This window comes from Choloepus didactylus, chromosome 2 (assembly GCF_015220235.1).
Source record: "Choloepus didactylus isolate mChoDid1 chromosome 2, mChoDid1.pri, whole genome shotgun sequence".
Classification (NCBI taxonomy): Eukaryota; Metazoa; Chordata; class Mammalia; order Pilosa; family Megalonychidae; genus Choloepus; species Choloepus didactylus.
This window is the reverse complement of record NC_051308.1, coordinates 141,190,128-141,215,559: the sequence shown is the minus strand read 5'-3', so window position 1 is coordinate 141,215,559 and position 25,432 is coordinate 141,190,128. Positions and strand designations below refer to the sequence as shown.

The 25,432-nt window shown below is 36.6% G+C and overlaps 1 protein-coding gene across 3 annotated transcripts in view; it reads left to right on the top strand.

Moving 5' to 3' along the window:
- Positions 1-25,432, top strand: part of CDC14A (cell division cycle 14A) — a 187,645-nt gene that overhangs the window by 69,872 nt on the left and 92,341 nt on the right. For all 3 annotated transcript variants that reach the window (XM_037826540.1, XM_037826539.1, XM_037826538.1), the window contains exons 6-8: positions 9,384-9,450; positions 12,406-12,468; positions 25,178-25,265. In XM_037826540.1, the coding sequence (XP_037682468.1) occupies positions 9,384-9,450; positions 12,406-12,468; positions 25,178-25,265 (218 nt within the window). The remainder of the gene's footprint in view (positions 1-9,383; positions 9,451-12,405; positions 12,469-25,177; positions 25,266-25,432) is intronic.

Sequence of the window (25,432 nt, the reverse complement as noted above, 5' to 3'; positions counted from 1 at the left end):
CTTTTGTGACCTCTAAAATATGCACAAGGAGGTGAATTACATCTATTTTATTTTTTATCAGGTGGAACAAGACAGTGGTTCAATGATTTGCATTGTGAAAATTGGTTCAGACTACTTCTTTGTTATTCCTATGTTTGTGGTCCCAGATCAGCATTACCAAACTTTCTGTAGTTAAGGTCAGTGCCAAACTTTTTGTACTCTTCCATTGGTATCAAAAACTTCAATCAGCAACTACAAAGACTGCTAAGTCACTCAATCCAATTCAGTTCTGACTACCCGGAGTTAGGCCAGACCCTACAGGTTAAGGGTGATCCTCTACAAGATTGTCATTCAGGCTCCAGTTGCAAGGTCAGAGAGCCAGGCCACCCTCACTTCTGACCAACTGACTACAAATTTAGTGGTTCCCACCACCCCCTAGGGTTTGATAGTTTGCCAGAACAACTCATGGAACTCACTGAAAGCGCTATACTCATGATTACAGTTTTATTAGAGGGAAAGGATACAAATAAGCCAAAGGAATGGATGCACAGGGCCAGGTGTGGTAGGGCCTCAAACGCAAGCTTATGTGTCCTCTCCACGTGGAGTCACAAGGGTCACCCTCCCGGCACAGAAGTGATGTATTTTTTATCAATCATGGAAGCTCCTTGTGACTTTGAGTGTCATGATTTTACATGGGATCTCATTACATAGGGATGATTGACAGAATCAGTATCCACATGGGTGAGCTCAATCTGTCAGGAAGGTGTGGCTGACTTTGCTTGGCTCAGAGCATCAACCCCTTAGTCACCTGATCAGTTCCTCTGGTATGATCAGCCTCTACCTTAAGACTGTGGGTGAGGGTGGCCCTTCCCAGTGGTCTCCTCAATATATGAACTATTATGTAGTCCTGGGCCCACTATGAATAACAAAAAACGTTCCTATCACAAGAGAGTCCAAAGATTCAGAGGTTGCTTCCCCAGGAACCAAGAACTAAGACCAGCAAAGTTTTTCATTATAGCACAACTCTTTATAGTACATTCCCAATAGCTAGCCTTAGGTGATAAAGAGGTTTAGAATAAGATTGCAGTCATTTACCTTTATGAACATAGTAATTATTTTATTGACTACCTAATATATGAGCCTCTTCTTTTCTCTACTGAATTAAAGACAAGGTATCATTATTTTAATGTTTAAAGCAAAATTGATGTAGTTAAATGGGTGGCACTTGGATGATGATAAAAGGCCCAGAGCACAGCCTAGTTTTTCTGATGCTTGCTATTGCTTGTTCTAGACAGATTGCATTCTGTCTTTACATGAACTTTTAAACCATCAATTAGAATTTGTTTTTTACTCATCTCTAGTTCCCTGACTGAGGATTTTGGTTAGTGTATAACCTTATCTTAAATCATTCTGTTTTTCATTAGGTATTAGTAGTACTCAGCTTTGGCCCTGCCCCAGGATGCCATTTGGCTTTGATACCCATCAAAGGTGGGGGTTCTCTGCCGGATGTGCTCAGTGTGCTCAGATGTGGTCCTGAGACAATGGGGTTTCAAAGAGAGAAACAGTTTATTGCCTAGCATGAAGCAGGAGATCAGATGCCCTATCAGCCTAAAAATCTGTCTCCTGAACTATAGTAACTCTTGACAGTTTTATAGTGTCAAAAGATGGGCAGTTTTTAGGATAATGAATACAGTGGCTCAAGATGATGAAGTTAGAGATGATCTAATTATTGAGCATGTGCAGTTTGATTACATGCTTAGTCATAGAATGTGTGTAAGAAAGTGGTGGTCTTAATAAGAAGCTACCGTGCATGTCAGGCAGGCCAGATTTATTTAGATCCAGCTTCATCTAGCAAGATAGTTTAGGAATTGGGGTGAGTTACTTGTTGGCTGACTCAAGTTCTTTCATTAATAAACATTAGGAACTGTCTTGTGATCAGAAGACTCTAAAGTTGAAAAACAGGAGAAGGGGCTACCAATGTGGCCAGTCACAAGGTTTTTACAATCGGAAGATAAAACTATACAGTTATGCAGCTATTATCAAAGATCAAGGCAGCTGGGTTACAATTCAGTAATTTCTGGTCTTTCCCTCTGGCTAGTCCAAAATACTAGAAAGTAAGAAAGAAATATCTGTATAATGATTCAGTATCATAATCATTTGTTAATTCCTAACTCCTTGGTTACAGTTTTGCTCTTTCATGAGTGGGTGACAGCTTTGTTCCCCCACTAATTGACATCAGATATATTTTCTTCTTGAAGGCCTAAACAATCAGTTCTTTTCTCTGTAGCAGGTATATATATGTCCTGGATTTGTTCAGACACTGGAAGCCAGGGTATATGTTGGACGATTGTATAAAGCACTTCAGATCATTGCCTAGTTCCCAAGTATAAATACAACATAGCGTAGAGCTGAGTTGTGCAGTGCAGCAGCCACTAGCAATGTGTGCTGTTGAACACTTGAAATCTGACTAGTTGAGATAGATTGTGAGTTTAAAATATATACTGGACTTTAAAGATTTAGTACAAAAAAAGAATGTAAAGTATCTTATTTATGTTAGTCATATTGATTACATGTTGAAATGATAGTATTTTGGTTATATTGGATTTAACAAAATATATTATTAAAATGAACTTTACTTGTTTCTTTTTTATGTAATGTGGGTATGAGAAAATTTAAAATTACATATGTTGCTCTCATTTTGGCTACCGTTATATATCCATTGGATGTTGATGATTTGGTGTATGTTTTTGCTATTGGACATAGCTGATGATTAAAGATTGTTTTATATAATTTCTGCTTTGAAAGTTCAAGAGTTCTCAGCCACTCAGGAATAAGGTGAATGACCTCTTGGTAATGATCATTTATTCATTCCTTTGTTCATTCATTCAGCAACATCTACACCATAGTTATATGCTCGATACTGTACTAGACCCTGGACATTCAGACATAAAGGGCCTAGACCCTCTCCTTAAAAAGCTTATAGGCATGTGGTGGTTCTGTAGATGGGATTCTGGCCAGTGCCTGGAAGGGTGCTTAGATGACTGTTGAGGTGTTTTCAAACCCATTGCTCTGCGGTTAATTGTACTCCTCTTAACTACTTATTATCCAGAAAATTTACTGAGATTCTTGAAATCCAGACATATGTAGATCTAGGTAGTTCCAAACATTTCTTAGTCTATTTACCATCAGTTCTTCTCATTCTTTAGTGTTGTTTCCATATTGCAAACACTGTGACTCTATTCTTCATTTTGAACAACCTAATTATCAGAAATGCTTTTTTATTGTTTTGTGTAAATATGTTCTTCTCTGGCTTCATACCCTCATCATTAGTATTTACAAGGTTGCATAGTCTGAGCAATTTCTTAGATTCTTAGATCACAAGCAGTGGTGTGCTGGAGAACTGGCTAAGTAGAAAATGCTGAGTTCCATGGTATAAATAATCCCACCATAGCTAATTTGTGCTCTCAAAATTTCTGAATATTTAACAGTTGGCTCTTAAGAGCCTGTAAAGCCATTGCTGGAACAGCCAGTGAGTCAAGTCCATTCTCAGTATCTAATTATGAATGGTAATTCTAGTTTTCTTAAATTTAATTTTTCTTTGACTGCCTTTCTGCAAAATAAATGCAAAAAATACAAATAAATCCCCCAATTCCTCCCTCTACTCAAATTTCATTCATTTAGTTTTTCATTCAAAAAAGTTTTATTGGTTGCAAGCACCTTATTCAAAGTCACAGTTATGTGGATTTTTATAATCACTTCATAATAACTTTATGTTTCAGTTGACTTTTATTCCAAAAGTCACATTTGGAAATACAGAATTTCTAGGATGGATGGAGTTTAGATCTTCAAGCCTGAGGTTGAGCTAAATTTTTATTTGGATGGACAGCTGTTGACTGTAACATTAGTTTTTTGTATTGGGGGTTAAACACAGAAAATTTATTGTTTAGCAGAAATGAATGATTATAAACCCTGGGTGTTTGGTTATTATGTTATCTTCTGAATTAGAGTAGCTTTGTGTTTACCAGCTTAATAGAGTAATATAATACATGGTAAAGCTATCATGACAGATAAGGTTAAAAGCCATAGTTCTTAAAAGCAGCGAGGGATATGCAATTTTTTTCTCAGTTGGAGTGTATGGGATTTTGGTGGTCCTTCCTGAGGTAGGTAGAAAAATACAACATATCTTATTCAATTCAGTAAATATTTGGTTCAATAAATATGAATGAATGAATGAGCAAACCAGGAGTTATGTAAGCAATTGCAAACTGTAATTGCAATAAAAACTAAGAATGTTTAAAAACTTGTCTATTCTATTCTAGCACATTGGTACAGTGATGTAAATCCTTAACATTCTTTTCAACTTCTCTAAAATATCTGGGTTAAAATGTAACGGCATGTTTAATACCACTTGACAAAGGAAGAAAGAATTACCTTGAGTGTCGCAGCTTTTAGCTTTATTCAATTAATACTCTTTGTTGAAGCTAACAGAAGGAAGTGATCTCAAATGGACAGAAGGGATTTGGGGTTAATGCAGAGAAAGCTTTTCTTGCTAATGAGGATTTAGGCTACTTGAGTTAACAAAAATGGTCATAGATTATTATGGAATATTTTCATGGAATGAACTGCTTCTGTAATTTATTCATTTATAAAAATAGACATCTACCAAGTATCTATCCAGTATTAGGAACAATGGTGAGAAAAACTGTGTATATCTGCCTTCTTTGATCCTATTACAGAGAGGGAGGCAGAGAATTACATGAGCTCATGGGGATATAATATCAAACTGTGAAAAGTCCAATGAAAAAAGTTTGGGGGCCAGGGTGGGTTGAAGGTTTTCCCCCTGAAAAAGTGATCCTGGAATTGAGATCTGAAGGATGAATAGGAGTAATCGAGGTAAGGTGAGTTGGAAGAACATTCCAGGCAGATGTGACTGGTAGGTGCAAGGGTTCTGTGGTGAGAGCACAGTGCCCACCTGAGGAGCTCAGAGAAGGCCATTGTGCTTGGCGGCAGAGAGCAAGGGGAGAGCAGGCTGGAGTGGCAGGCAGGGCCAGAGCACACAAGGCCTTGTAGCCAGGTCAAGGGTTTGAACTTTACCTCGAGAGCAATGGGAAGTCAGAGAAAGGTTGAAACTGAGAAAGGTTTTAGCTGAAGAGTGACCAGAACAAATTTGACCTTTTAAAAAATATCACTCTGGCTGCAGTGAAGAAAACCAATTAGAAAGGATTAAGAATGGATGTAGGAAGGCTGTTGCAGTAGTCTACAGGAGAGGTGGCTTGGAGTTGGAGAGAAGTAAATAGATTCAAGAGATATTTACGAGGGAGAAACAATGGGACAGAGTGATGTGTAGAATAAGGATGATGAGAGAGAGAGAGACTTCTAGGTTCTGGCTTGAGCAGTTGTGGAAGTCATGTCTTTTACCAAAATATGTAGTGTTGGAGGACCAGTTTATTGTTGCTGTTGTTGTTTTTTAGGGTGGGGGAAGATTCAAGAGTTAATTCTTACACAGTGAGTTTGTTATGCCTTTGAGACACTGAAATGTCATGTAGGTGGCTGGCTATAATATTTTGGAGTTTCAGGAAGGGGTTTGCACTAGAGAGAGAAATTTGAGAGCTGCTGACAGTTAACAGGTAATCTCTGTAGATGAGATTGTCTAAGGCAGGGGTTCCCCAAATGTGAACCAGCAGCATCAGCATCACCTGGAAACTTGATAGGAATGCACATTCTCAGGCCCCACCAAAACTGTGGGGATGAGGCCCAGAAAGCTGTCTTTTAACAAATCATCCAAGTGATACTGATGCACGCTAAAGTTTGAGAGGCATTGTTCTAGGGAGAGAGTGTAAACTGAGAAGAATTTGTGCCTGAGGAACTCTAACTTTTAAAGATTGGGAGAAGGGTGACTTTGCAAAAGAGATTGGGAAGAAGTAGAGGTTAGAAAGGTAGAAGAAAAATTGAGAAACCAAGAGAAGAGACAATTCAAACGAGAGAATTGCTTGTTGCTGACAGATCAAGTAAGATGATGCTTATAAAATGTCCCCTGGGCTTAGGAATCTGGAGATCGTTGGTGACCTTACTGAGAAGTGTTCATGGCACGGATAGGGTAGAGACAAAATGGAAGAGGTTAAGGGATGAGAAGAGGGAAAATGGAGGCAGGAAGATGAGTATTTCTTGGTGTAAAGGTGAAGCTAGAGATGGTGGTAGCTGAAGGGAAGTATAGAGTCAAGGAAGTTTTTAGATGATTTGTTTGTTCTTTGTAAAGATGGGAGAGACCTGAAAATGTTTAAATTCTATTGGGAAGGATCCAGGAAAGAGATATGAAGAGGGAAGAAGAGATGATCAGTCTTGTTGAATAATGATATGTAATTTTTCTTTGAGGTTAACTAAAGCTTGATGTTTTCCTCTCTTCATTTCATATAACAACACGCTTGAAAAAAATTCTTCACAAGTGATCTTCCAATTCAAGCTTGACCATTGCGTGGGGCAGGTATCTTGCTGCCTTTTGGGGCCAACCCTTATGTTTTCAGGTGGTTCTAACTATATTGGGTGAGTGAGGGCAATCAACAGAGAAGATTGATTATAAAATGAGAGGTAATGCTGCTCTTATAGAATGAAGTCTCTCAGCTGCTTTTTTTTTTTTTTTTATTAAAGCAGTTTTAGGTTTACAGAAACATCATGCGAAGTTCCTATATAACACCCCATCTCAGCTTCTTAAATGAACTTTCAACCAGTCTTTGTTTAGTTACTCCTTTCATCCTTAATTCCAGAAGAACTGGGTGCTGCCACTTTCTGAGTCTGTTGAGAGTTATTTGGTATTAATTGGGTTAATTTTCTGATTTTTTTCCTGTCACCTTAGTATTCAGTTGTCTTTGTCTGCTAATTTATTTGCCACTCATGTACCTGATCTCCAGTTTCACAATTTTGTTGCTTTCTTTTTATTCTTTCTGTCCTTGTTGGATACCATTTAAAAAATGCCTTTTATAGTTCTCTTTTAAGTGGGATTTTGGTAGCGGCATGGATTCATTCTGCTCCCTTTACCTTATCGCTCTCTTTTTTCCTCCCAGAGAATATTTATATAAAATGTTTTATGTCCCTTCATTATTATGGTTACTCTCTTGGCCTGTCTCAATGTCTGGCACTAAAGATAAGACTCCATGTGTGAGCCAGCTGCCACTAATAAGCCATTTCTCTGTTCTGCAAATAAGGGGAGGCACATTTTGGGAACCTGTTGGCTATGTGTGTCTGTTTTGAGGATTAACTGTGTTAATGCAAATAAATCAGCAGGCATAGTACTATGCACACAGTAGGTATGCAAAAAAGGTTTGTCATCCCAGCTTTCTTTCTCCAGTCCCAAGGATGTGACTTGATTTTGTTTAATTCCTTGTTATGCTTTATTTTGTAAACTTCTGCTTGTCTTTCCAGCCTGTTGTTACCTCTTTGTGTCCTAATCCTGTCAGATAGTATGTTAACTCTCCAATCTAGCTTTGAAGATCTGCAGATTTTGATCACCAAGTCATTGGAGTTTCTTTTCAGTTATTGACGAAACTTGTGACTGTAATAGAATCAAAGATATCATGAAAGCCTTGGTATGCTATACAGACATTCAGAAAGACTAGATCTGTAGCTTTCTTCCTAACTCACATATGTGAAATTATTTGGCTAAGTCTGGGCATGGGAAGATAAACTACAGGCTACCTCTAATTCTCATAATTTCTATTTTTTTCATAATTTCAGTTTTTTTTAAAAATCAGGGTTACAGTTTTTAACTTAGGGTTTGTGGAGATAATTCAGGGAGGCTGTGAATTTAGATGAGGAAAAAATATCTTTATTTTCACTACCCATATAATGGAAATTTAACATTATATTCAATAATAAATGTTTGAAATAAATGGTAGTAATAGCAACTTTGTCACATTAGAAGTCAAACATTTTTATATCACATTATAATTGTTGCATATATCTTTGATATTATTTATAGTCATTCCTTATTCAAAATTATAGTAGTTGTCAGATGTCATAATGTATTAGTAAAAATACAGATTTCTGTATCACAATTTTTTTATATTTTCATAGCTTTAAATTTCAGTGAGTTCGTGGTTTAAAAAAAGTCTCTTTAAATCAGACTTATCTGGATAATCCTTCCTATTTACATAGGCTAATTTCGAAGTTTTGGGACTTGAGACATTTGTTAGGCTGCTTTGCTAACTTACTATTTTTGTGTTAGGCTATCAGGATGCGAAAACACAGTGATGTTGAAATTGTGTTTTTAATTCAGGGCTTAGCAGCCACAGGTTAAAGTTACCATGGGATGGTTAGTGATATAAAACTTGGTTTTATGTTAATTACATGTTAAAGGCCTTCAAGGTTATTTTTTCCCTGGCACATCTCCTGGGCTGAATTTGTGTGGTCTGTTTGGCGTTGTCATCAGTGGGACTCTGACAACTCTGTCCTTTGGGTCAGCAGTAGAGGCTGGGCAGAGAGACAGCCTGAGGTCAAATTTCTTGCCTTGGACGCCTTGGAGCACTACTAATGTTAAAGCTCCGGTGACTGTTATTGCTGAACTGACCTGAACTTGATACTTCAGTTTTATGTTGCCTAAAGCAGCTCTGCTAAGTTTGCTCTGAAAACTTAAATAAAGAATGAAGCACTCAATTTTCAGTGCAGTAGGCTACCATTCCTTTTTTTAGAGTGCTTCATGGTGCATTAGAAACTCTCACAGATTAATGCCGAGAGGAGATTGCAAGTGTGACTACATTTTGTTCAGATTTTTGGGGGGTTGGAGAAAGGGGGCATTTTAATCCATGAAAACAACTGCTAGCTTCTGTTGACCCACATACATTGTCCCCCTTACCTCTTTATTTACCATGTTCCTGACAGGTGGTTGTTCCTCTGCCAGAATACCTCATGATGATGATTACCGTGCTTAACGAAACAGCCCAATTCATTGTTAATGATAGTAAGAATAGTCATAATATTTAATAAGTGCTCCCCATGTGTCAGGCACTATTTTAAGGACTTAATATATTATTTATGTAATCTGACAACAAACCTCTGAATGGTAGCTGCTATCATAAACTTCATTTTACAGATGAGGAAACCAGGACTCATAAAGGCATAATAACTTGCTCAAGGTCCTAGCCAGTACATGGCAGAGTTGGAGTTTGAACCAAGGCAGTCTGACTCCAGAGCTCAGCCTCTTGAATCTACTTTATTCATTTTGTCTTATTGGATTAAAACAATTTTAGAAGTGCTTAAGGAGTAGTTAACTAGTGGTATCTGATGCATTGCCTATGTTTAGCATTTTGATAGCTGTGAAGCCAAACAAGTATATCTCCCATTGACTTTGATATTTTCTTATTTGAATATTCTAAATGTAAACATTTTAATATTAAGTTTATTTATGTTTATAGGGATGCTTCCTTTGGAAATTGCACTTACAATCTCACCATCCTCGACTGTTTGCAGGGAATCAGAAAGGTAATAACAGTTATCTTTGCTGTAGTTGACACAAGTTTAAAAATGTGAGGGAGGAATAATCTCAATAACCAGGGAGGCCGGTAAGCAGAAGGCTCTTCGCTTGTTGAACGATGATTGATTTGTAAAATACAGACTAGAGGGTGAACCAAGGACTAACTCTGTGACTCCTTATGGTAGCTGGGCCTCCCTTTCTTGTTCTGGGGCAGATTTATCACTTCTGTTTTCTGCTGTGGCTGTGATACTGCTGTGTTACCCATTTAGCTTCATTATCAGGCTGAATCTTGGTGTGGGAGGGACGGGAAATTATCTAAGCCACCGTTCTCTATTAGTGTGGAGGAGAACATTTCCACATTGGTTTTCTAATTGGATATTATTACACTCCCATGAAGTATTTGGTAAGCCAGATATTACTATCCCCTTTTTACAGATGAGAAAATAGAAGCTCAAAGAGGTTAAGTCACTCTCTTAGGGTCACAGGGAGTTATTAGGAGAGCTAATTCTAACTCAAATTTCCTAATCCAGTCTAGGATTCTTTCTAATATCTTATCAGCATATGGTTCTCAAAGTGTGCAAAATCATTAGAAATGCAAAGTCTCAGTCCCTACCCTAGACTGACTGAATCAGAAACTGAAGGAGAACCCTTAGTCTGTTTTTGAACAATCCCTCCAGGTGATTTGATGCAGCCAAAAGTGTGAGGAGCACGTCATAGTTATTTATTTATTGAGGTTTAAAATGGGGAAGTTAATCTAGAAGTTTCGTGAGAACTTTTGGAATATGCTTTCAAAACGTTAATCTTCAATCTGAGAAGTCATGCAAGCCATACTGTGAGTTCTAACGAGGGCTCAAAGTACATAATTCCATCTTGAGCATATAGCCATGATTTATCATTCTGGAATGTACATTTTATATTGGCAAGGGTCATCATGGACTGTAGATACAGTTTTGAGTAGTAATGATTCTAGCTCTAGTTTTTTTTCTCTGGTGCAGCATAAAGCCTACTTTGCTATATTCTGAGTTGAGAAAATTGGGATGATAAATATGCTCCAGGTTCTATGTTTGTTTCTGATTTTGATATTTTATTTAAAAATGAATTTAAAGCCTGTATAACTCTTAAAAATTTTTCAAATATTTTTCCTTCCCCTTAAAAAACTGTAGAGATACTCTAGCAATCAGTATTACCAACATGCAGTTCCAGTAACAGCAGTTAGTACCCTTAGGGAGATAGTATCCGAAATATAACCCATGATTATGACATTTAAAAAATATATACCTGAAGGAAAAAATATAATTTGTTATCACTATTACCATTGTTTTGCTCTTTCCCCCACTCTGATATAGGCCATGTCTTTTATAACACTATGAAATTCAGAAAGAGTTCACACTGGAATGTTCCTACCTTTTATTATGGTAACTGGTAACTCAGTAGAGAAATTTATGACACCTTCCTGATGTAAAGGAAAGGTGTGACTTCATTCATAAGGTCGCCTGTAAACTTACTGTTTAACCAAATATCGGGGATTGTTTTACCCTGATCTTCTAAAAAGATCTGGTATTAGATGGTTTAACACGTCTTTAGGCAGCTGAGGTTCATTGCCTGTATACATAATTTCCATATTCTAGGATGTTTTTGTAGCAGAGTTGCCTCCTAAGAATGTACCCAATTTGCCTTTTAGGAAGCATATCTTTCTCATTTTGATGTATTAACATTGTCATGAGCATAGTTCATTTGTTATGTGAACTGCTACACATAGACACACACAGACATGCACTGTAAATAAAGATAAAGAAAGAAACGTGGATAGTTCAGAAAGATTTTTTTTTCTTTCTATATTCTCTGCATATGGATGAACTAGTTTCCTTTGTTTAAAGTGCAATCATTTAAATAACTTCTTATTTTGTAGGGTTTGTCTAATGCAGTGTTTTTTTTTAAAGAATTTTTTTAAGAATTTTTAAGAATTTTCAACAATTACCTAGGAAGGCATGTTAAAAATACTGGGCCTGGGTCCCAGCCCCAGAGATTCTGGTTTAAAAGTTCTGGAATGGGGCTTAAGAAAATCTTATTTTTAATAATTACCCAAAATGTTTCTAATGCAGGTGGTTCATGGTCCACATTTTGAAAAACACTGGTCTCTAAAGCATTTTCAAAGATGTACTGGAGTCTGGCTTAACAGTTTCATCAATTTTTAATGACTATCATGTAAATTTTGAAAGTACCTGTGGTTTAGTATTCTATTGTAATCTGTAGAGCTTCATGGTTTATAAGATAAAAGACTCTTTGTCCTCTTCACAATATTAGATCTGAGCAAGCTGGATAATTTTTTAAAGTTCTAAGTCATTAAGTTACAAATAGGAGTATGTAGTTTACTTTGTGTTGTTAAAAATATCACTTCTTCCTTCTAAAGTGTAAGAGCAGTCAAGTGCACTTTTACTCTGTCAGAAACTATCATAATGAAACAGATTCTCCCAGGAATTTGGGAACAAATAAGGGCCTATTAATTAGAAATGCCCTTTCTTCTAAAAATCTCATTAATGATAAAAGGTAAACAAAACCTCCTAAGAATAACTGATTTTTTTTCCTGAGAAATTAATCAGTATTATATATTTTGTCAAAAATATGGATTAATTGCATAGTCTTTAATAGGTTTTAACTGTAAATTTGCTAGTACATGGCATTTAGATGTGTAATTGTTTTTACATAAAAAATTAATATAAATTGGTATTAAGGAACATATTTTATGTGGCATATTTTCATGTTCAGTCTCACTTATAACATAGCCTCAAAGTAAAATTTCTAGGGTTATAAGATAATTTCTAGATATTTCATTAAAAATCAAAGGTTTTATGCTTTCTCCTTCAAGTCAGTGAGGATTATTTTGTGGGCAAGTGTTCTAGGAAAGACTACTAGACTTTTATATCAGTTTAGTGTGTAAAAACTAATTTAAATTTTGCTTTTAGGGATTACAACATGGATTTTTTGACTTTGAGACATTTGATGTGGATGAATATGAACATTATGAGGTTTGTACATTTTAATTTTTTGCAAAATAAAAGTTCATGTTGATTCAACTGATTTTTTTTTCTAACACTCAGGTATTGCAAATTGAGTGGCTGCTAAATAAAAGCATAATTGGTGGTATTGCCCTTTCTACTTTATTTATTGCCTTTGAACCAGGAGTCACCAAAATTTTAGTTTGGGAAAATGCCATATCTATCTATCTGTCTGTCTCTCTATCATCTATTGATCTATATTAATTTATTAAACCTTTTTGATGATCACTTTGTTCCTTTAGTTTATAAGACAAAATAATTTCAAAGTATAGTTTGGTAGTGAAATTGTAAGTTAATTTTATTTTAAAATTCAGGTTTTGTTTAAGATGAAAATGGATTTGTGCATTATAATATTATTGACTACATACATTTTATTTTAAAAAGGGGCTGAATTTACTTAGTTTTAAGAGTTGGTTGATTTTTTTTCCCCATGGCACCATTACAGAGTTTTCCAGTACTGTCTTGCCCTGTGATGTGGAGTTTAGACAAAGGCTGTCCAAGCTAGGTCGTGTTATAAGGTGACAAAGAATACTTTCTGAGTAGGGTTAGAAGTCTAGAAGTAGTTAACTTCTGAAAGATGAGAAGTCTGTAGAATGTGAAGGGGTTCAACCTTCTATGAGAATGAGCTTGTCTGCTGGGTTTCTCCAGGGGTGTTATAAAATTTTTCAGCATTCTTAGCAAGACAAGGCAGCCCTCACATTTGGGCTGTAGTTCAGGATATGTCTGTCTGGATATCCTGCCTTCATGTTAAATTAACGTGTCCGAAAAGAAACCGATCATTTTCACCCAGACATGGTCTTCTGCTTTGTTCTTCTGTGATCATGACATTCTACCGTTCACCAGGCTCCAGACTGGAAACATCTCTTTTCTCCTTAATCCAAGGAGTATTCAAATTCTTTTTTCTAGTGCTCCTGGCCATGTCACATCTCCGCCTTCTTTTCTGTTTGCACTTCCTTTCCCCTGGTTCAAATCTCATTTCCTCTCCCGTGGACTGTGATCCCAGCTTTCTAACTGATCCCAGGCCCTTCTCTCCTCAGGCCGTCTTTCATACGCCTGACTGAGTGATCTTTAAACAGAGCTCTTGTCTTGTCTTGTCCTTGGCCCCAAACTGGCTGTAGCTCCCATTACCCGGCTGAAATGAGGATAAACCCCTCTGTCTTGGCATTCTTTGGAATGGATGAGATCCAGCCCACCTTCCAGCCCCGTATCCTGTTTCTTTGCTGTATTCACCCTGTGTTCCAGCCCTGCTGAGCTGTTCACTTACTGTTTCTTGAATGTTTCCATGCCCTGGGCTGAGCTTTCTTTCCGCCAGATACCTAACTCCTGTAACCTTTCCCCTCCTCCATTTCTTGTGTGTTCAAGTACTCTACAGTTCAGGTCTCATTGTCTGAGGTCAAGAATATTCTCTTCCCCTCAATTTCATGTGTTACAATTTGTACTTTCCATTTTCCTTATGTTACGGTGTTTTGCATACAGGCCATATTTTTCCTTGTTAGATTGCACATCTCTGTGGAGGGAATATGACCAGATGGAAAACCTATACCATGTTCTTGGACAGAAAGACTTATTATAAAACTGCCACTTTTCCCAAATTTAATGAATTTAGTGCAATGTATTAAAATTCCCGAAGAGTTTTTTTTTTTTTTCAAACCAGAAAGCTATTAATATTTTGAAACTTTTAGTAGTGGCAAAGAAAAACAAATTCAAACCAAGAAAAACAAAAAACAAAACAAAAAACAAGAAACAAAGGGGATACTAATACATGTACACTATGGAATGTTATGTAGTCATTTAAAAAATGAATTTGTAATATACCAGTTGTCTTGGAATGATTTCTGTGATGCATTTTGAGAAGAAAAACAAGATACAGAAGAGCACTTATGACATGATACCCTCCTTATTAAAAAACCAACAATAACAAGAACAATCCTCCATAAATGTGTATGTATGTGTTGTATAAGCAGAGATGATTTACTTTGAAACTAATAAAGCTTAAACGTTAGAGACTCCATGTACATTGGCCTCTTTTAAGGTCCTATATTTAATTTTGTGTTCATAATTTTGTATTATTTTCTTAAAGTAGGTCTCTACCTAGGTATGTTTCAGATCCCCTCACCCTCTCAAAAAAAAAAAAAAAAAAAAAAAACCTCCTTCTACATGAGCACGAAACAGTTTATGGCAAAACACTAAAACGATTTCAATTAAAGGAGATACTGGGAGTAGGAGATAGAGAGGAAGAGGAAGGAGCAAATAACACAATAAAGAGAAAAACTAGTTGATGTTTTACATATTCCTTTATCTTTTTTTCCCTTTTAACTTTTATGGTAATGTCGAGGGTTAGTTGAAAAAGCTATTGAAAAACCTGAAGCAGACAGTACAGTTTCCTTCTTGCAAACCAACCAACCAACCAACCAACCAACCGAACAAACAAAAATCTGGTAAGAATGTGGTGAAACCTTTCCCTGTAAACCACCATGACCACCCTCACTACCACCATCCTCATGATGGGAGAGGAGAAGTCAGTTGGTGAACATTTGACATTTTCTGTCAAGTAACTTCCTTTCTGAGAATGGTGCATCCAGTCTGTCTTAAAGCCTATAAGATAGAAAATTACAAATAAAAGTTTGCATGGCAAGTGGCAGGCACATATGTGCTCTCATTATGTTATTATTGGATAGCACTGCTGTAGAGTCCACCTGCATTCTTTCTTCAGTTAGCTTTTTTCTTTTCTTTTTTGGAATATGGACCTTACCAAACCAGACTTTGCCTAAATAACACCATCGTTAATGTTGCTATTCTTAAGCAGCCATTATTCCTCAAAGGGAATTTGAACTTCTGTCTTTAGTTTGTTATTTTAATTGACACTGAAGGGCTTTCCTACTTTTTACCAGAGGCCTTGCCATTTTTGATGATGTCCTTGTGTTGGCAAATGCAGAAGAAATCAACAGAAAATGCGGAGGCAGACTTATCCTGTAGCAGTACCCTGTTCTTAGTGGAGTGGAAAATGAAATGCAGAAACAGAGCTTCAGTGGCAACATTTGGGGATGTTTCATCACTGTGGCTTTCGTTTATTACCCCATCCAGAATTTGGACCATGCTCTGTCAAGGAGCTGCCTTAAATACTTTTTGGGGAGGGAATAGATAGAGCTAAAAAAAAATTCTTATAGAGCCTACTTCAAAAACTTTGAAATAACTTTTAAAAAATAAATAAACTTCTTTCTTTGAAGTATTTTATATCTACCATTATCTTTTTTTCATAGATCATTGCATTTTTTTTGTGGAAAAAAAATGCTTTCTGTGAAGTTGTCTTTATCAGAATAAGGATTTTTTTCATTACATTAAGGTATTACCATCTAGACCCCGAGCTTTTACATGCTGCCATGCTTGGGTCTCCTCTTTGTTACTAGTTACCTGATGTATATTGTTAGAACTGGATGAGGCTACTGCATATCTGATGGCAAGAGGAGAGTCACTGCACAGGGCTTTCTTTTGTTTTTCTCATCATGGCATATGTAGAAAATAATATTTGCTCAACGACCTGTGAAAATACCTCACAGCTGTTGGTGTCTGGCCCGGAGACTCTGGCTGCCCCAGTCTCTGCCCAGATGGTTCCATTCTGCCACACTGGTTGGGAAACTTTTTCTGTAGAAATAATGGTGTGCAGACTAACTTTTGTTATTATAAGTCAAGAAGTTACATTACAGTCTTTGTAGCCTCAAATTTATAATTTTTCAGGCCTCTATTAAATGCCTCTTATTTGGTCACTGTGTATGCTAGTTCCAATTTTTTTTTCAGAAGGCTGCCTGTAATTTCATGTTCTTGTTCTTTGCTGTCAAGAATCCACATATTCTTATGCCTCATTCTGCAGAAGTTACAGGCATACCTCAGCAGTATTGCAGGTTCAGTTCTAGACCACTCTAATAAAGCGAATATCACAATAAAGCAAGTCACATGAATTTTTTGTTTTTCCAGTGCATATAAAAGATATGTTTACACAATACTGTAGTCCATTAAGTGTGCAATAACATAACGTGAAAAACAAAACAAAACAATGTACATACCTTAGTTAAAAAATACGTTCTGGCTAAAAAATTCTAACCATCATCTGAGCCTTCAGCGAGTCAGATTGTTGATGGAGGGCCTTGCCTCGATGTTGATAGCTGCTAAGTGATCAGGGTGGTGGTTGCTGAAGGTTGGAGTGGCTGTGGCAATTTCTTAAAATAAGACAACAGTGATGTTTGCCACAACTATGGGGTCTTCCTTTCATGAAAGATTTCTCTAAAGCATGCAATGTAGTTTGATATAATTTTATCTACAGTAGAACTTATTTCAAAATTGGAAGCAATCCTCTCAAACCCTGCTGCTGCTTTATCAACTGAGTTTATGTAATCTAAATCCTTTGTTGTCATTTCAACACTGTTTACAGCATCTTCCCCATCTCAAGAAACCACTTTCTTTGTTCATCCATAAGAAGCAACTCCTCATCTGTTAATGTTTTGTCACGATATTGCAGCAATTCACTGCAATTCTGGTTCTCTTGCTATTTCCACCCCATCTGCAGGTACTTCCTCCCTCCAATGAAGTCTTGAACCCCCGCAAAGTCATCCATGAGGGTTGGAATCAACTTCTTCCAAACTCCTGTTCATGTTGCTATTTTGACCTCCTCCCATGAGAATCACAAATGTTCTTAATGGCATCTAGAATGGTGAATCCTTTCCTGAAGGTTTTCAATTTACTTTGCTCAGATCCATCAGAGGAATTGCTATTTATGGCAACAATATCCTTATGAAACTTATTTCTTAAATAATAAGAGTTGGAAGTCAGAATTACTTCTTGATCCATGGGCTGCAGAATAGGTGTTGTGTTAGCTAGCATGAAAGTAACGTTAATCTCATTGTACGTCTCCATCAGAGCTCTTGAGTGATCAGAAGCTTTGTCACTGAGCAATAATGTTTTGAAAGGAATCTTTTTTTTCTAATCAGTAGTTTTCAACAGTGGGCTTAAAATATTCAGTAAACTGTGTTATAAACCGATGTGCTGTCATCCAGGCATTTTGTGGTTCCATTTATAGAGCACAAGCAGAGTAGATTTAGCACAATTCTTAAGGACCCTAGGATTTTGGGAGAGGTAAATGAGCATTGGCTTGAACTGAAAGTCACCAGCTGCATTAACCTCTAATAAGAGAGTCAGCCTGTCCTTTGAAGCTCTGAAGCCAGGCATTGACTTCTCCTATATAGCTATGAAAGTCCTAGATGGCATCTCCTTCCAATTGAAGGCTGTTTCATCTGTTTTTCCTCAATTATGTTAGCTAGAACTTCTAGCTAACTTGCTGTGGCTTCTACATCAGTACTTGCTGCTTCCCCTTGCACTTTTATGTTATGGAAATGGCTCCTTTCCTTAAACCGCTGAACCAACCTCTGCTAGATTCAAACTTTTCTTCTGCAGCTTCCTCCCCTCTCATCCTTCATAGAATTGAAGAGTTAGGGCTTTGCTCTGGATTAGGCTTTGGCTTAAGGGAATGTTGCGCTGGTTTGATCTTCTGTCCAGACCACTCAGACTTTCTCCGTATCAGCAATAAGGCTGTTTTGCTTTCTTATCATTCAAGAACTTTTCCTTTGCTTGCACAACTTGGCTGTTTAGCACAAGAGGCCTAGCTTTCAGCCAGCCTCTGCTTTTGACATGGCTTCCTCACTAAGTTTGATCATTTCTAGCTTTTGATTTAAAGTGAGAGAGATGCAACTCTTCTTTTCACTTGGACACTTAGAGGCCATTGTAGGGTTATTTAATTGGCCTAATTTCAATATTATTGTTCTCAGGGAAAAGGGAGGCCTGAGGAGAGGGAGAGAGGCAGGGGAATGGCTGGTGGGTTTAAATTTTCTGTCTTATATGGGCTTGGTTTGTAGCACCCCAAAACAATTACAATAGTAACATCAAAAATCACTGATTATAGATCACCATAGACAGATATGATAATAATGAAAGTTTGAAATATTGCAAGAATTACCAAAATGTGACACAGAGACACAAAGTGAGCATGTGTTGTTGGAAAAATGGTGCCAATAGACTTGTTTGATACAGGGTTGCTACAAACCTTCAATTTGTAAAAAAACATAGTATCTTTGAAGTACAATAAGGTGAAGCACAATAAAACGAGTTATGTCTATTCTGTTTGACCTTGCCTAGTCCCCATCTTTATGCTTATCAAATTAGTTGAGTACACAGATTTTCTGGTTGATCCACGACAGGCTGAATGTGGAAAATTTTGCTCCTGAGAAATTCCAACAGTTTCTCAGGTGATTTCACATTTTCTTAGCCAAGTCCCATTGCAGCCTATTTGGGAACTGTTTGTGAGAAACATGGGTTGTTTCTGTATGCCTGGTATTGAGTCTTTCTCTAATCTTGGGCCTCTTCGATCTGGTCTTCACATTGCTATCAGAGTGTATGTTTTAACAATTGAATCTAATCATATCACTCATCTACTTTTAAGTCCTTCATGGGTTCCACACTGACTAAAAGAGAAAACAAACTCTTTAGCACAACACAAAATGCCCATCTTGTCATTAACTTTTCCTTCTTCTGCAGTCTTGTTCTTTTTAACTCTCTCCTCATACCTGAATTCATGCAAAGGTGGGAGTGCATCTTCCCACTTTTGTGTCTTTAGACTTGCTCTTGCTCCCTCTTCCTGCCAGGAATTCCTTCTCTCCTGCCCACTGTACTTACATGGCTGATGAAGTCATCCTTAGCCGCATGGAAGCTCTTCTCCCATAACATTTATACATCTGTATCTTCCCTGCATTCTGTAGGTACTTGAAGGCAGGAACTGTCTTGTTTATCTTTGTGTGATAGTACAATACACTCATAGTGGGCAGATGTTAAATGTTGAAATTAAGTGTATGTGTGAAAGAACTAATGAATAAATGAGTGAATAAATATTAAAAATAGAGTATAGCACATTTCAAGATGATTACACCATCTGTTAAAAGTAACTACTTTTCAGTAGAAAGTTACCAAGACATGTTAATCAAGAATCCATACTGATTTTGCAGGAACACTCCAGCAGAAAAATTTTCTTACTGTAGTAGACAAATTCTTGAAATGATGTGATTTTTCTTTCATCAGAAAGCAATCTATGCTACAAGGGTGACTTTTTTTTTTAAAACAGTTATTTGAAACATGGATTGCCAGATATTATAATCTTGGACCGGTGTTTGCATTTAACATCAGTTTAGTTTAATATCTGAACAGGGACTGTCTCCAGGTTGACACCATCATCCTTCATTGCAGTGAATAAGTAAATCATCAAACTGACTGGATGGTGTAGACTTCTCAGGTGGCCCTGCACCACAGACCTTGAGAACTGATAAGAATTGTGAGGTCTCCCATCTCTTAACATGCCACTTTAGGTCAACAGCAGGAGTCAGCCTTGCTAGATACCTAATGTATAATGTTTTAAGTCTTTGCTTTGGATTAGAATTTGTACAGCAAGCTAGAGTGGAATCTGGATGCTGCTTGGTTTGCCTGTTCATAAATTATGGAAATGGAAAATGTGAACCCCTGTGACTGTAACTGTGAATTCCAGCCACAGACTGGGGTCAAGCAAGCCCCAGAATGCAGATATGTGGGCACATCTGCATCACATGGAACAAAGATGGAGGTGTGCCTCCCTGGGTGGTTGACAATTAGGAAAACTATTAGAAGCATTTCCCCTGGAGCCATCCTGTAGTGTTGATTACAGCACTCAAAAGCCACAGGTTTAAGGAAGCAAAATTCCTTCCTGGCCACAGCAGCTGCTAAAGTGGAAGGACCTGTTGGTTCCAAATATCTACTGATATACTACACTCATTGCTGGGTCAAGATAATTGGTTAAGTCTAGAAAACGTTTTGACGCCATGATTTTGTTTCTTCCCCTTTAATGGTTGTTTGGTCTCTGTCCCCTCTTTTACCTCCACGGTTCTTAAGAGCAGTCTCTACTCTCTTCGCTTTTTTTCAGCTGTCAACTGATTATGCAATGGCCTCTGCCTTTGTGGCACTACTGAAACTGTTCTTGCTAAAACAAGAGTTAGCATAACCAAATGGCTGTGCTTAGTCTTCTCTCTGCTTAATGCTTCTGTCACATTTTACTTTGTGGCCACTCTAATTCTGGAAACTCCCTTTCCTTCCCTAACTTCCAAAGTTCTGTCTCTTCCATCTCTGTGCTCTTCAGGGAGCACAGAAGGATCCCTTCTGTTAGGGAAGGATCTCTTCCATCTCTTCCATCTCTACTCCTTACATCTCTGGCCGTTCTTTCTCAGTCTCCCTCGCATGTGCTTTCTCTTCCTTTGCCCTTGTTGAAATGCCAGTTTCTCTAGGGCCTTTTGATTTCTGGTTATGCACACTCTCCAAGATTGAGTACACCTGTTTCTAAGTTCCGGCAACCATGTATGTGCTGAGGACTCCCCAATTTTCATTTCTTGAGCACTAGGAAAGCATCCCCAAATGAGGCCTGGATTCTTGCTCTGTCCCATTGCATCAGCAGAAATGTTTGCTGGTTTGGACTGTTGCAGCCGTTTCCTAAGTGGTTTCTACCATCCTTGTTTCCCCACCCCACCTGTTGCTAGCAGAAGTGAAGTAGCCAAACACATGGGACACTCGTTTCTTTTCCTCCTCCACTCTGTTGCTTTCAAAAACAAATCTAAATTAATAATCTAGAGTTTGTTTATTATTTATAAACAAATGGTCTGGCAACTTAATTTAAACCAAATAATTCAAATATTGACTTTACTTTAAGCTCATAAAGTACTAATCATTACAGCATGTTTGAGTTTATGTGATACCACTGTAATGTCAATACTATTTTATTGGTTTAGAAGTTAGGGAAATATAAAGAAAGTACCTGTTTAATGAATAAAAAAGACATTGTAGTTCTCTTTTCTTGATTTTTAAAAGTGGTCTTTGTTTAGCCATTATCTCTTATATATCTCAATATCTTTTATTGTGGAACTTATCATGGTTTAATGCAACTTTTTCTTTTCATGGGCAAAAAGGAAGGGATAATAGCACCTATCTCATAAGGTTGCTGGGAGGATTAACTGAGGTGCCATATGTAGTAGAATAGTTCCTAGCATGGAATCAGTGGTGTATCTTTATTTGTGCTATTGTTATTGCTGTTTGTCACTTCCACTTGCCTTTGGAGTCCTTAAGAGCACAGAGAATACTTGTTATTATTTTATGTGTGATACCAAGTTATGGTCCTTGATATATAACGAAGCTCAGCATATGTTTTTGAACAAATGTTCAATTGTACTTAAAAATTGTTTATGCATATTGTTTTAGAAAAGGGAATGTTGATAAAGGGAATCAATCTGTAATTGTCAACCTCAAGGACTATGTTTATTACAATATCAGCTTATTACAATGGTAAAAAGTCCAAATATATTTTTCAGCATTTTCAGTATTTGGACTGAAAAATGTATTTGTGACTATTACAACAAAGGCATGCCTCACTGGCACAGGTATATTTCTTAGAAGTTGTGAAAATTCATGCTTTCAAATCAAAATGTATTTTAAACACACTAGAAGAGTTAACTAGTCAAAGGAAATCTGGTGAATCTTTTGTAGACTGAAGATTAAATAACAGCATTTAAGTTGATCAGTTGTAGGGATTCAGATTTTTATTCTGGGTTTTTCTAGTAGTGAAGAGTGTCTGTAGTTTTTCTGCATAGTACTTATGTAATAGATTTTGGATCAAAAGAGGTTAAATCATACTCTTGCCTCATCCTTCCTTAGGTGTTTATTTATAGAATATTGTGGGGTTGAAAAGTACCTTAAGTTCCTGTCTGATATAGATTTCTTTCAAGGGTGTGTTTGTGTGCACGTGTGTGTAACTAATTAGAAAAACAATTTGTGTGATTTAAAATATTCTATTGATAGATGTTGACATTTATATAATTCACTGTGGAAGAAGGCACAAATATTAATTTTGGAGGCTTATCCAAAGTAAATTTTTATTATATTAATTCTATTAAAAGCTCTCACTTTCTTATTAGTTTTTTTCAGATTCAGATCTAAGATCTAAATTTCTTTATTTATTCCATCAACCTTATCCAAGCTGCTGAAGATAGTCCAATATTATCTAATATTTATCTTTTGGGGTAGGCAGATTTGCAAGCATATTCTTTTGGTTCTATGAATGAATATTTCTTAGTGAGTCCATTGCTTCTCTTCATATGGTTGATTATAAAAGGTTACTATTTAACCAAATGGACAACTATAATCCAAATAAACAGACATTGCATGAGATATTTATCTAGACCTACTTAGTGGTAAAGGGTATAGAAATAGTGAACATAGCTATTCATTTTATTTTACTGTTCATAAAGATTAGTTTTAACCTTTTGATCATTAGTGCATACCTTTATTCTCTTATTTTTAAATAGAAGAATTTACTAATGTTTTAGGTTTAGTAATTATTCGTGAGAGATTTTGGACCACTAATTTGAGATTGCTCTTTTTTTTTTTTTTTTTGAAATGTAGAAATATTTATTTTTGTTTCCGTCATTGTTTTTGGAAATTCTGTTTTGGCTTATAAAATATAGAACTAGCCAAAACTTTAAAAGCAAACATTCAAAATCCCTTTGTGACAAACTATTGATTTCTTGTAGCAGTTAAGAATACACATATGAAGTTAGGCTACCAAATGGTGTTATTACAAGGACAATTCTTCAGTGGTATACCTGTTGTGCTTGTATAATACATGTATGCACACATATCCAAAAACAAAAACAATTACTGTTAAATGTATGAATGACAGCTTACTTCAATCAAATGTGGCAAACACTTGCAGTAAAGTGAAATGCTGCCTATTTCCCAAATTAATTTTTAAAAAATGTCTTGAGAAGTTAATACCAGGGAATGATTTTTTTTCAGACTTCTATATCCTAGAATTTTGGCTTGTCAAATACATTTTGTTGAGTCAGGTAGCAAAATGATATAAGAACATTTGTTTATTAGTGTCCATTTAAAAAAATTCCCAAGTATTTCCACTCCCTTCATAGTTTTGAAGACATGCTTTGCCTGTAAGTTGATATTGGGGTGCTCTATTTAAACAAGAAAATGTTTAATTGTCATAAAAATTTGTATATAAATTTATTCAATTTGTTAAAAACAGATAGCTATGCTTGAGATTTGATTTGGCATGTGTACTCATAACATTCTTAGTGTCTCTAAGGTTTTATCTAGGGCATTATGGAGATATTTTTGTTTATTACAATGAGATTAATGCAGTTCTTTCCTTTATAGTGTCAAGTTTCCTTTATAACTTTTTATAACTGGAAAGAAACATCTGCTTTTTAAAAATGAACTGTACAGCCAAGTTTTGATTTTCAGGGGATGATAATGGGTAATATAAGTAATTAAAGTGGAGGCCCCAGATTTCCTTTATGGCAGTGTTCTAATTTATCTAACAAATATTCACTGAGCTCTTACAGAGTGCAGACTCTGTGTTCATCCCAGATTCCTACTTGCTCTATGGTAGAGGATAGGGCGTGTTATATGAAGAGCCCTGGCCCAGTGTTGCCTCCCTGCCTAGGGAAGATACCAGTGGAGTGCTACAAGAGCCCTGAGAATGAGAGCCCTGAGAATGGCCGTAGACTTCGAGGTTTGCAGCTGTGCCTGAGAGGGAGGGCTAAGGAAGTCTTAAGTGATGAGACCTTACATATAATTTTGTTATGTATTACATGCAAAATCTTGGATCCCCTTAGTCCATCCCCAGTGTTCTATGAGTTCAGAGGCACATGGGAAAGGGAAGAAAATAGAGGAACTGTTAGCGCAGTGGGGGAGTGTTCGAACCTCTGAGAGTTCAAACCTTCCTTAGACCAGAGGCTGACAACTGGCGATCAAAGTCAACCCACAGGTGCATTTTATCTGGTTCCATTAGAATTTGAAAACTTCACTTAAAATAGTTAGCAACATTTTATTTTTAAAAATAGAGAGATTTCACATGAGAATCCAATTAGGAGGATGGCCACATGGGGTTAGCTTTCCTGCAAGGTGACTAATTAGCTAGAGCTGCACAGCAGCTGCCCTTCTTTATGACACCTTCTGACCCCATGTAGCCATTTGGGGTAGCTCTGCAGTAGACCTTGGCTGACCCTAGTTTGTGTTCTGCCTTGAGGGTTTAATGAGCCTCTATTCCTCACCTCTACTTCCTTCCTTTTCATAGTCTAAAAATCAGCATTGACAACAAACATCAACCTTTATAAAAACAAAACATTTGGAAGTGTGTTCATCATGGCCCTGATAGTTATAGATTTTTCAGTGCCTAAAATATGTTTACCATGTTCATGGAAAGTGCTTATATCGACCTTTTTCTTTTCCTCCCTTTATTTATTGCTGGGACAAGCAGTGTTTCATTTTATTGTGGAGTGGCTAAGAGACAAAATTATTTTCATAAGCAGCTCTCTCTAACTTAAAGTTCTCTAACTTCCTTATATAGCCTCAGTAAACTTTTTTCTGGAGCAGATTGGATTCATAATGCATACAATAAAGATACTTATTTTTATTTTAAGCTGTTTTACTTTGAATGCATATCCAGTTAGTTTAGTACTAATTGAGTGGAAAGCAGTTTTATTTGTAAGGGTTTCCTATATTGTATAAGAATTATAAAATACTTTTCTTCTCTTTCCTCACCAAATTATGCCAGCGAGTTGAAAATGGTGACTTCAATTGGATTGTTCCAGGAAAATTTTTAGCGTTTAGTGGACCACATCCAAAAAGCAAAATTGAAAATGGTAGGTTTTTCTTTCTTTTACCATACAGAAATTTTATTTTGGTTCATCTTCTTTAATATTCTTCATTTCCTCAGATATTCTTTTCCTTTGTTGATATTCTTTTCCTTTGTTGATAATATTCCCCAAAGAATATTTATTTATGATTTAAAAATGTGAACAATAGTCAT